Source organism: Triturus cristatus, chromosome 1_2 (assembly GCF_964204655.1).
Source record: "Triturus cristatus chromosome 1_2, aTriCri1.1, whole genome shotgun sequence".
NCBI classification, from domain to species: Eukaryota; Metazoa; Chordata; class Amphibia; order Caudata; family Salamandridae; genus Triturus; species Triturus cristatus.
In genome coordinates this window covers 1,160,478,860-1,160,491,385 of record NC_140580.1, presented here as the reverse complement: position 1 = coordinate 1,160,491,385, position 12,526 = coordinate 1,160,478,860, and the positions used below count along the sequence as shown (strand labels likewise).

General features: G+C 51.3%; 1 protein-coding gene across 1 annotated transcript in view; it reads left to right on the top strand.

Annotated features, from left to right (window-relative positions):
• The window catches only part of FUBP3 (far upstream element binding protein 3), a 280,750-nt gene extending 271,355 nt beyond the window's left edge, over positions 1-9,395 (top strand). The window contains exons 17-18 of the mRNA XM_085613968.1: positions 5,935-6,062; positions 7,964-9,395. Of these exons, the coding sequence (XP_085470094.1) occupies positions 5,935-6,062; positions 7,964-7,972 (137 nt within the window). The 3' untranslated portion in view covers positions 7,973-9,395. The remainder of the gene's footprint in view (positions 1-5,934; positions 6,063-7,963) is intronic.
• Positions 9,396-12,526: the final 3,131 nt, after the last annotated feature.

The window sequence follows — 12,526 nt, the reverse complement described above, 5'->3', positions numbered from 1 at the left end:
GAGGTCGGTGCATGGGTCTGTGCGGTGTCGTACCATTGAATGGGTTGTGTGCTGTTGGTGCATGGGTCTGTGCAGTGTCGTACCATCGCACGGGTTCTAGTGTGAGGTCGGTGCACGGGTCTGTGCGGTGTTGTACCATTGAATGGGTTTGTGTGTGCGGTTGGTGCATGGGTCTGTGCTGTGCTTACTGTACCATTGAAAGGGTTCTAGTGTGGTCGGTGCATGGGTCTGTGCGGTGTCGTACCATTGATTGGGTGCTAGTGTGCAGTTGGTGCATGGGTCTGTGCTGCGCTTGCTGTACCATCGCACGGGTTCTAGTGTGAGGTCGGTGCATGGGTCTGTGCGGTGTTGTACCATTGAATGGGCTTTAGTGTGCGGTTGGTGCATGGGTCTGAGCTGTGCTTGCTGTACCATTGAAAGGGTTCTAGTGTGCGGTTGGTGCATGGGTCTGTGCTGCGCTTGTACCATTGATCGGGTTCTAGTGAGGTCAGTGCATGGGTCTGTGCGGTGTCATACCATTGAACAGGTTCTAGTGAGGTCGGTGCATGGGTCTGTGCGGTGTTGTACCATTGAAAGGAATCTAGTGTGAGGTCAGTGCATGGGTTTGTGCGGTGTCATACCATTGAATGGGTTTAGTGTGCGGTTGGTGCATGGGTCTGTGCTTCGCTTGCAGTACCATCGAACGGGTTCTGGTGTGAGGTCGGTGCATGAGTCTGTGTGGTGTTGTACCATTGAAAGGATTCTAGTGTGAGGTCAGTGCATGGGTTTGTGCGGTGTCGTACAATTGAATTGGTTTAGTGTGAGGTTGGTGAATGGGTCTGTGCGGTGTCGTACCATCAAACGGGTTCTAGTGTGAGGTCAGTGCATGGGTCTGTGCGGTGTCATACCATTGAACAAAGGTTCTAGTGTGAGGTCGGTGCATGGGTCTGTGCGGTGTTGTACCATTAAAAGGATTCTAGTGTGAGGTCAGTGCATGGGTTTGTGCGGTGTCATACCATTGAATGGGTTTAGTGTGCGGTTGGTGCATGGGTCTGTGCTGCGCTTGCAGTACCACCGAACGGGTTCTAGTGTGAGGTCAGTGCATGGGTTTGTGCGGTGTCGTACCATTGAATGGGCTTTAGTGTGCGGTTGGTGCATGGGTCTGAGCTGTGCTTGCTGTACCATTGAAAGGGTTCTAGTGTGCGGTTGGTGCATGGGTCTGTGCTGCGCTTGTACCATTGATCGGGTTCTAGTGAGGTCAGTGCATGGGTCTGTGCGGTGTCATACCATTGAACAGGTTCTAGTGAGGTCGGTGCATGGGTCTGTGCGGTGTTGTACCATTGAAAGGAATCTAGTGTGAGGTCAGTGCATGGGTTTGTGCGGTGTCATACCATTGAATGGGTTTAGTGTGCGGTTGGTGCATGGGTCTGTGCTTCGCTTGCAGTACCATCGAACGGGTTCTGGTGTGAGGTCGGTGCATGAGTCTGTGTGGTGTTGTACCATTGAAAGGATTCTAGTGTGAGGTCAGTGCATGGGTTTGTGCGGTGTCGTACCATTGAATTGGTTTAGTGTGAGGTTGGTGAATGGGTCTGTGCGGTGTCGTACCATCAAACGGGTTCTAGTGTGAGGTCAGTGCATGGGTCTGTGCGGTGTCATACCATTGAACAAAGGTTCTAGTGTGAGGTCGGTGCATGGGTCTGTGCGGTGTTGTACCATTAAAAGGATTCTAGTGTGAGGTCAGTGCATGGGTTTGTGCGGTGTCATACCATTGAATGGGTTTAGTGTGCGGTTGGTGCATGGGTCTGTGCTGCGCTTGCAGTACCACCGAACGGGTTCTAGTGTGAGGTCAGTGCATGGGTTTGTGCGGTGTCGTACCATTGAATTGGTTTAGTGTGAGGTTGGTGAATGGGTCTGTGCGGTGTCGTACCATCAAGTTCAGTGCATGGGTCTGTGCGGTGTCATACCATTGAACAGTTTCTAGTGTGAGGTCGGTGCATGGGTCTGTGCGGTGTCGTACAATTGAATGGATTCTAGTTTGCGGTTGGTGCATGGGTCTGTGCTGCGCTGCTTGTACCATTGAAAGGGTTCTAGTGTGAGGTTGGTGCATGGGTCTGTGCGATGTGTCGTACCATTGAATGGGTTCTAGTGTGAGGTCGGTGCATGGGTCTGTGTGGTGTCATACCATTGAATGGGTTTAGTGTGCGGTTGGTGCATGGGTCTGTGCTGCGCTTGTACCATCGAACGGGTTCTAGTGTGAGGTCGGTGCAGGAGTCTGTGCGGTGTCGTACCATTGAATTGGTTTAGTGAGAGGTTGGTGAATGGGTCTGTGCGGTGTCGTACCATCAAACGGGTTCTAGTGTGAGGTCAGTGCATGGGTCTGTGCGGTGTTGTACCATTGAATGGGTTTAATGTGCGGTTGGTGAATGGGTCTGTGCGGTGTCGTACCATCAAACGGGTTCTAGTGTGAGGTCAGTGCATGGGTCTGTGCAGTGTCGTACCTTTGAATGGGTTCTAGTGTGAGGTTGGTGCATGTGTCCCTGCCGTGTCCTACCATTGAATGGGTTTAGTGTGCGGTTGGTGCATGAGTCTGTGCTGTGCTTACTGTACCATTGCACGGGTTCTAGTGTGATGTCGGTGCATGGTTCTGTGCGGTGTTGTACCATTGAATGGGTTTTAGTGTGCGGTTGGTGCATGTCTGTGCTGTGCTTACTGTACCATTGCACGGGTTCTAGTGTGATGTCGGTGCATGGTTCTGTGCGGTGTTGTACCATTGAATGGGTTTTAGTGTGCGGTTGGTGCATGTCTGTGCTGTGCTTACTGTACCATTGCACGGGTTCTAGTGTGATGTCGGTGCATGGGTCTGTGCGGTGTCGTACCATTGAATGGGTTCTAGTGTGCGGTTGGTGCATGGGTCTGTGCTGTGCTTACTGTACCATTGCACGGGTTCTAGTGTGATGTCGGTGCATGGGTCTGTGCGGTGTCGTACCATCGAACGGGTTTAGTGTGCGGTTGGTGCATGGGTCTTTGTGGTGTCGTACCATTGAACGGGTTCTAGTGTGAGGTCAGTGCATGGATCTGTGCAGTGTCATACCATTGAATGGGTTTAGTGTGCGGCTGGTGCATGGGTCTCTGCTGCTCTTGTTGTACCATCGCACGGGTACGTGTGAGGGCGGTGCATGGGTCTGTGCCGTACCATTGAATGGATTTTAGTGTGCGGTTGGTGCATGGGTCTGCTGCGCTTGTTGTACAATCGAACGGGTTCTAGTGAGAGGTCGGGGCATGGGTCTGTATGGTGTCGTACCATTGAATGGGGTTAGTGTGCGGCTGGTGCATGGGTCTGTGCTGCGCTTGTACCATCGAACGGGTTCTAGTGTGAGGCCAGTGCATGGGTCTGTGTGGTGTCGTACCATTGAATGGGTTTAGTGTGCGGCTGATTGAATGGGTTTAGTGTGCGGCTGGTGCATGGGTCTCTGCTGCACTTGTACCTTTCGCATGGTTACTAGTGAGGTTGGTGCATGGGTCTGTGCGGTATCGTACCATTGAATGGGTTTTAGTGTGCGGTTGGTGCATGGGTCTGTGCTGCGCTTGTTTTACCATCAAATGGGTTCTAGTGTGAGGTTGGTGCATGGGTCTGTCGTAGCATTGAATGGGTTTAGTGTGTGGCTGGTGCATGGGTCTGTGCGGTGTCGTACCATTGAATGGGTTCTAGTGTGCCGTTGGTGCATGGGTCTGTGCTGCTCTTGCTGGACCATCGCACGGGTTCTAGTGTGAGGTCGATGCATGGGTCTGTGCGGTGTTGTACCAATGAATGGGTTCTAGTGTGCGGTTGGTGCATGGGTCTGTGCTGTGCTTTCACCATCGAACGGGTTCATGTGAGGTTGGTGCATGGGTCTGTGGTGTCGTACCATTGAATGGGTTTAGTGTGCGGCTGGTGCATGGGTCTGTGCGGTGTCGTACCATTGAATGGGTTTAGTGTGTGGCTGGTGCATGGGTCTGTGCGGTGTCATACCATCGAACGGTTTTGTGTGAGGTCGGTGCATGGGTCTGTGTGGTGTCGTACCATTGAATGGGTTTAGTGTGCGGCTGGTGCATGGGTCTGTACAGTGTCGTGCCATCGAACGGGTTTAGTGTGCGGCTGGTGCATGGGTCTGTTCGGTGTCGTACCATTTGAATGGGTTTAGTGCGGCTGGTGCATGGGTCTGTGCGGTGTCGTACCATTGAATGGGTTTAGTGTGTGGCTGGTGCATGGGTCTGTGCGGTGTCATACCATCGAACGGGTTTGTGTGAGGTCGGTGCATGGGTCTGTGTGGTGTCGTACCATTGAATGGGTTTAGTGTGCGGCTGGTGCATGGGTCTGTGCGGTGTCATACCTTTGAATGAGTTTAGTGTGCGGCTGGTGCATGGGTCTGGTCGGTGTCGTTCCATTGAATGGGTTTAGTGTGCGGCTGGTGCATATGTCTGTGCTGGCTGTACCATCGAATGGGTTCGTGTGAGGTCAGTGCATGGGTCTGTGTGGTGTCGTACCATTGAAGGGGTTTAGTGTGCGGCTGGTGCATGGGTCTGTGCAGTGTCATACCATCGAATGGGTTCTAGCGTGAGGTCAGTGCATGGGTCTGTGCGGTGTCGTTCCATTGAATGGGTTTAGTGTGCGGCTGGTGCATGGGTCTGTGCTGCGCTTGTACCATTGAACGGGTTCTAGTGTGATGTCGGTGCATGGGTCTGTGTGGTGTCGTACCATTGAATGGGTTTAGTGTGCGGCTGGTGCATGGGTCTCTGCTGCAATTGTACCTTTCGCACGGGTACTAGTGAGGTTGGTGCATGGGTCTGTGCGGTGTCGTACCATTGAATGGTTTCTAGTGTGCGGTTGGTGCATGGGTCTGTGCTGTGCTTTTACCATCGAACTGGTTCTAGTGTGAGGTTGGTGCATGGGTCTGTGCTATGTTGTAACATTGAATAAGTTTAGTGTGCGGCTGGTGCATGGGTCTGTGGGGTGTGGTACCATCGAACGGGTTCATGTGAGGTCGGTGCATGGGTCTGTGTGGTGTCGTACCATTGAATGGGTTTAGTGTGCGGCTGGTGCATGGGTCTCTGCTGCAATTGTACCTTTCGCACGGGTACTAGTGAGGTTGGTGCATGGGTCTGTGCGGTGTCGTACCATTGAATGTTTTCTAGTGTGCGGTTGGTGCATGGGTCTGTGCTGTGCTTTTACCATCGAACTGGTTCTAGTGTGAGGTTGGTGCATGGGTCTGTGCTATGTTGTAACATTGAATAAGTTTAGTGTGCGGCTGGTGCATGGGTCTGTGGGGTGTGGTACCATCGAACGGGTTCATGTGAGGTCGGTGCATGGGTCTGTGTGGTGTCGTACCATTGAATGAGTTTAGTGTGCGCTGGTGCATGGGTCTGTGCGGTGTCGTACCATTGAATGGGTTTAGTGTGCCGCTGGTGCATGGGTCTGTGCAGTGTCGTACCATCGAACGGGTTCTAGTGTGAAGTCAGTGCACGGGTCTGTGCACGGTCGTACCATTGAGTGGGTTTAGTGTGCGGCTGGTGCATGGGTCTGTGCAGTGTCGTACCATCGAACGGGTTTAGTGTGCGGCTGGTGCATGTGTTTGCGCAGTGTCGTACCATTGAATGGGTTTAGTGTGCGGCTGGTGCATGGGTCTGTGTGGTGTCGTACCATCGAATGGGTTTAGTGTGCAGCTGGTGCATGGGTCTGTGCAGGCTGTACCATCGAACGGGTTTAGTGTGCGGCTGGTGCATGGGTCTGTGCTGCGTTTGTTGTACCATCCAGTGGTTCTTGGTTGATGCCTGCATCGGGGTTCCTGGTCCTTGATATGCAGGTGCTGTTGGCGCCAGCAGCCCCCTCTTCCGGGTGAATTGTGGTGGTGTTTGTTTCACGTATGTGTTGTGTTTTCCTCCTCTGTCTCCTCCCTAATGGTATTCGTTCTCCTGCAGACCAGGCGGCTAACGCAGCATCGCAGCAAAGCTCTCAGCCGGACTACACCATGGCCTGGGCGGAGTATTACAGACAGCAGGCGGCCTACTACGGACAGACCCTGGGGCAGCCTCAGGGCCACAGCCAGGTGAGTGTGTTTGGAAAGGACACATTTTATTTTATTTCCAAACCCATAAAAAGTCACAAAAATCCAAAATGTTAACTAGAAAAGGTGGAGGCCACTCATCGACCACACTATATTCTGTTTGCTGCAGCTGCGCCGCTGCTAGAAATCAATCTGGGGATTTTAATTACATTTTAAGCTCTAATTTCAAATGCCTTCACATTTACAGTATGTTTGAAAATGTACAATTGTACATTTAGCTTGTTTATAAACACTGTATTAATCTTTTAATAATATTTAATCTTGTAAGTAGTCGTAGACCCCCTGAGGGGACATGGCGGACCTCCAGGGTGCCCACGGACCCCAGGTTGGGCACCACTGGTGTAGAGTAACCGTGATGTATTCAAAGGTAGCCTTCGGGTTGTGTACATGCCCCTGCGGGTCTCCGCCTTCATGGACTTTGTAATGATTGCGCAATTAAATGACACCCCCACCGAGCCCCACTAAGGAGCACAGCTTTGCCTCTGCTCCTCTGTGTTCACTTGTGCATACTCACTGAGCCAGGGTCTGTGCGCGAGAGCCTTCGCCGGTAAGCTATACAAGCCTTGGCTAGGGTCTGTGCGCGGGAGCCTTTGCCGGTAAGGTATAAATGCTTTGGCTAGGGTCTGTGCGCGGGAGCTGGTGCCAGTAAGGGACGCATGTCTTGGCCAGGGTTTGTGCGCGGGAGCCGGTGCCAGTAAGGCACGCATGCCTTAGCCAGGGGCTGTGCGCGGGAGCCGGTGCCAGTAAGGAACGCATGCCTTAGCCAGGGTCTGTGCGCGGGAGCCGGTGCAAGTAAGGCACGCATGCCTTAGCCAGGGTCTGTGCGCGGGAGCCGGTGCCAGTAAGGCACGTATGCCTTAGCCAGGGTCTGTGCGCGGGAGCTGGTGCCAGTAAGGCACGCATGCCTTAGCCAGGGTCTGTGCGCGGGAGCCGGTGCCAGTAAGGCACGCATGACTTAGCCAGGGGCTGTGCGCGGGAGCCTGTGCTGGTAAGGCATGCATGCCTTCGCCAGGGGCTGTGCGCGGGAGCCGGTGCCAGTAAGGAACGCATGCCTTAGCCAGGGTCTGTGCTCCTCTGTGTTCACTTGTGCATACTCACTGAGCCAGGGTCTGTGCGCGAGAGCCTTTGCCGGTAAGGTATACATGCCTTGGCTAGGGTCTGTGCGCGGGAGCCGGTGCCAGTAAGGGATGCATGTCTTAGCCAGGGTCTGTGCGCGGGAGCCGGTGCCAGTAAGGGACGCATGCCTTCGCCAGGGTCTGTGCGTGGGAGCCGGTGCCGGTAAGGCACGCATACCTTCGCCAGGGTCTGTGCGCGGGAGCCTGTGCTGGTAAGGCACGCATGCCTTCGCCAGGGGCTGTGCGCGGGAGCCTGTGCTGGTAAGGCACGAATGCCTTAGCCAGGGTCTGTGCGCAGGAGCCGGTGCTGGTAAGGCACGCATGCCTTAGCCAGGGGCTGTGCGTGGGAGCCGGTGCCAGTAAGGCACGCATGCCTTAGCCAGGGTCTGTGCGCGGGAGCCGGTGCTGGTAAGGCACGCATGCCTTAGCCAGGGGCTGTGCGCGGGAGCCGGTGCCAGTAAGGCACGCATGACTTAGCCAGGGGCTGTGCGCGGGAGCCAGTGCCAGTAAGGCACGCATGCCTTCGCCAGGGGCTGTCAGGCGTGTTTTTTAGCTGGAGTGGGCTCATCTGTGGACTCCTTGCTCTCCGGTTGCTCAGAAGTCCCTCGTGCATCAACCTGCTTGGAGGTGACCCCGGATCTGCTCTCACAGGCCATATGGGTGCTGCAGGGGCAGGTGGCCGCTGGGAGTTTGCCAGGGCTGCGTCGTTGAAGTGGCTCGGTGCGTCTCCCGCTCTCGGCTCTAACTGCTTTCCCTTTTCTCTTTCAGGAGCAGTAGAACAGTCGTCCTCCCGGAGCCCCGTCTTTATCTTCATTTCTTTGTTTTTGTTTATTTTTGTTTTCCTTCATTTTCTTGAAATCATCATGAAGACCTTTTTGTAAGAGAGGTTTCTAGATTTGCAGGCTTTTGATGAAGACTTCTGTTTATTTGTGAAACACTAGTTGTAGGTGATCTGAACTTTTCTAAGAATCAGGAACAGTCATTAATATACTAAGCGTATGGACGTGCTGGGAGTTATTTTTTTTATTCCAAATTTGTTAACTTCGGATTTCTTTTGGCGCAAGAAATTAAAGGCACCAAAAGGCACAAACAGGTTGTCGACATTGTATCATGTAATTTGTCATATTTTATTTTTAATTATAATTGTTTTTTTGTGTAACTTTTTTCTGTTGCAACAAAGATAGCAGCTTGGAAGTCTTAGGTGGCTGTGTAACAAAAAACGCAAAGAGAAAAATCCTAAAGTTTTTAAAAAACAGTATTTAAATATTCTTAAATATGTAAATTCATTGAATGTTTTACGTCTAATTTCATGTATTTTGACTGTTTTTTGATTTTATTGCATTTTTTAAAAATGACGTGCAAACCAACTGATGGTATGAATTTTTCCGCGGCTGCTCCGGCGTCCGGGTAGTCGGGTGTGGCGGTGGCCACATTGACCTAGGCAGGCAGGGGAGTGTTTTTGTGGGGGTTTGTATAATTTGTAGTGTTTTCAAGGGTTAATATACAAATACAAGTGTTAATTATTATTTTTTTTTAAGCAATGCCGTTTTCTCACATAACCATGAAGTTGCATTTGTAAAGCCAAGACCTCCAAGCTTGTTAGAAAAGGACCCTCCTTGATGCTGTCATAAATATAAATGCTGTTATTTTTAATATGGAAATGAATCTGCGATGACTGTCTTTAACACGAACACTGTGGAACATTTAACTGTACGAAAAGTTTAAAATAGTGACTATTTTTTAATTCCAGGGTGTGTTTTTTTCTGGTTTTCATTTTTTCCTTTTAAATATTTTCTTATCTAATATTTGTCAAATTTACATTAGAGGAAAAAGATAAACAGAATAAATCTAGTATTAACTGCCGTATGTGCTAAATAATTTTTTTGATTTAATAAAAGGGATGACATGCTTTCCAAAGTTTTGCTCTAGTGTTTCTTGTACAGATAAGTGTATTTTTTAAAAGGAATCGAAGCAAAAACTGAAAATTGAGGCTATTTTTTCTTGCATTTGTAATCGGGTTTGTGGGAACAATCCGTTTTGAAATCTCCAATGTTACTCGTCCCTGCCCCCTTCCCTCACGTTTTCCTTCCAATGGCGACTGTTGCGCATGTTACCATGTACTCCTTTTATCCGAATGAACTTGGCATTTTACACTCTAATAATAAAACGTCCACGAGGCTTCTTGTGGGTGAAGCTTGCAGCCTGTTTCGCTCTCTCCTTTGGCAGCCGCTGTTCATGTTGGCAGGTTTTCTTCCCACGGGTTTGTGGGCAGGTTCTGAGGGGCCCGAGGTTTGAAGGCGAGTGCTGCTGGAGCCGTGGGCACGTCCTCTCGGGCCGCCGGCGCAGGGTGTGACCTTGCGCTGATGGCCTCGTGCCTTCTGCGGGTGAACGGGACGAAGCTCCCTACAAATGGAGGCCTCTTGTCACTTTCCACGGTGCTCTCTGGTGTTTCACAAGTCAGCATTGCATCATTGTAAGAGCACGGGGTGAGATACGAGCCCTCGTGGGTGCAAGCTCGCCCACCAGCTGGGCTGCGCACACTTTGATGCCATCTATCTGTGCCCTGTAGTTCATATTTGTGTGTGGGTGTGTATAGCTATATATGTGTGGGTGTGTGTGTGTAGATCATTCAGACTGCCTGCTCCAGCATGCGAATAGACTCGAACACGCTCGAGCTCACTTTGAAGAGTTTTATTAGTGACCGCAACCAACCAGGAAAGTCGTTTCAACCGCGAAAGCGGTCTTTGTCAAATATAGATATATATGTATACACACTCACTCACACTCACTCACACTCACTCACACTCACTCACACTCACTCACACTCACTCACACACACTCACACACACTCACACACACTCACACACACTCACACACACTCACACACACTCACACACACTCACACACACTCACACACACTCACACACACTCACACACACACTCACACACACTCACACACACTCACACACACTCACACACACTCACACACACTCACACACACTCACACACACTCACACACACACACACTCACACACACTCACACACACACACACACACACTCTGCAACAAAGCTCCGAAGACATGGAGAAAAGTCACGTGCCCTCCCAATAATTGATGATTCAGGTAAGGTTTATTACTGGGAGGGAACGTGACTTGTCTCCATGTCTTTGTTGTAGGTGAATATTTTTGGACCCCATACCCAGTCAAGCGCTGCATTTGGGGGCGGGGGCGTGAGCTATTGAGACTATACATGTGTGTATGTATATGTATATATATATATATATATACACACACACACACATATGCATACATGCAAAACAAAATCCCCGCTTATCCGAGCAAGAATAAACGAGCCACTCCGCTGTGAGGGTGAAAATTAAACTGGTTTATTTGGCAAACAGACGTGTGTGTATATATAGATCTACACACACACACACCTACCTACCTTAGTATCCCAGATGGGAGTTCTCGGCAGATGGTTGGAAACTACTGTAAAGTCCTTCCCGAATGTCATTTCTGCCGTCGCCCCTCATTCCCCGCTGTGGTGCACCTATCTGCAGTATCCATTTCTATGGTAGCCCCTCCTTCCCCGCTGTGGTGCGCCTATCTGCAGTCAGCCATTTCTATGGTAGCCCCTCCTTCCCCGCTGTGGTGCGCCTATCTGCAGTCAGCCATTTCTAAGGTAGCCCCTCCTTCCCCGCTGTGGTGCGCCTATCTGCAGTCAGCCATTTCTAAGGTAGCCCCTCCTTCCCCGCTGTGGTACGCCTATCTGCAGTCAGCTATTTCTAAGGTAGCCCCTCCTTCCCCACTGTGGTGCGCCTATCTGCAGTCAGCCATTTCTACGGTAGCCCCGCCTTCCCTGCTATTGTGAGCCTATCTGCAGTCAGCCATTTCTACGGTAGCCCCTCCTTCCCTGCTATTGTGAGCCTATCTGCAGTCACCCATTTCTACGATAGGCTCACAACAGCAGGGCAGGAGGGGCTATCTGCAGTCAGCCATTTCTGTGGTAGCCCCTCCTTCCCCGCTATGGTGAGCGCAGCGGTGCACAGTAGTAATGAGTAAGTTCCTATCACCATTGGGTATGTCCCTCAGTGGTACTTCAGAGGTCATTAAAGCACGTGGTAGGGGGCAGGGTGAAGAGCGCCCCAATGAATTGTCCACTAAGCAGGTGAAGCGTCCCAGGTGCTTCTAAACATCCTGCCAGACTCGAATGTTCTACTGCTGTATTTCATGCTTTTCCACGAATTAAAATTGTGACGTTTAAAGTGATTTCACGATTTCTACTCCAAACAAGTGCAAACCGTGCAACCGACTGTCTTGTACCTTGAGTCTTTATTGTACGCTTGCCATTAGTGAACCACCCTGTGCAGACGAGGGAGCAACAACATCCAAACATTCACAGAATGAATATGGGCGACCTCTTCAAACGCGTTCAGACCATCTCGTCTCTTCTGGTGTTCAAGGGTGGGCAGCACTGGGTTGTGGTGAGAGCTCTGGCACAAGCAGTGCTACCGAGAGTCCGGTGTGACGTTTGCAGAGTTGGAGTAGACTCTTTTCAGAGTCACTGGACTGTCTTGTGTATCACGTTACAGCCACTGAGACACCAACCTCTAGGTTTCTATTTGTTCTATCTTCTTTCAAGTGTTCTCCGTCCAGGCGAGGCTCTGCTCCCAGCACTAGTGTGAGCACAAGACCTGCTTGTGTGACGGGGCGCCACATGAGCTGAGGCTGGATAGTCCAGTCTGCGTGGCCGACTATGCATGGTACACCTAGATTCCTATGAACCAATGGGATATTCCTCTCCATGCATGAGGTGACCACAGCTGAAGCCCAGAGTATTGGCTAACCCCCTTGTGTCTAGGACCCTAGTCCCAGACAAACCCCTTGGCTCCGGTACTCAAACCCTCCTCTTTGCTCAAGGTGTTGTAGAGCAGCTCCACCCCGTAGCTCCAGTACTCAAACCCCCCTCTTAGCTCAATGTGTTGTAGGGCAGCCCCACCTCCGTGGCTCCAGTACTCCAACCCCCCTCTTTGCTCAATGTGTTGTAGGGCAGCTCCACCCCCGTGGCTCCAGTACTCAAACCCTCTTTTCTCAATGTGTTGTAGGGCAGTTCCACCCTATTTGCTTCAGTACTCAAACCCTCCTCTTTGCTCAAGGTGTTGTAGGGCAGCTCCAGTACTCAAACCCCCCTCTTTGCTCAAGGTGTTGTAGGGCAGCCCCACCCCCGTGGCTCCAGTACTCAAACCCCCCAGTTTGCTCAATGTGTTGTAGGGCAGCTCCACCCCCGTGGCTCCAGTACTCAAACCCTCTTTTCTCAATGTGTTGTAGGGC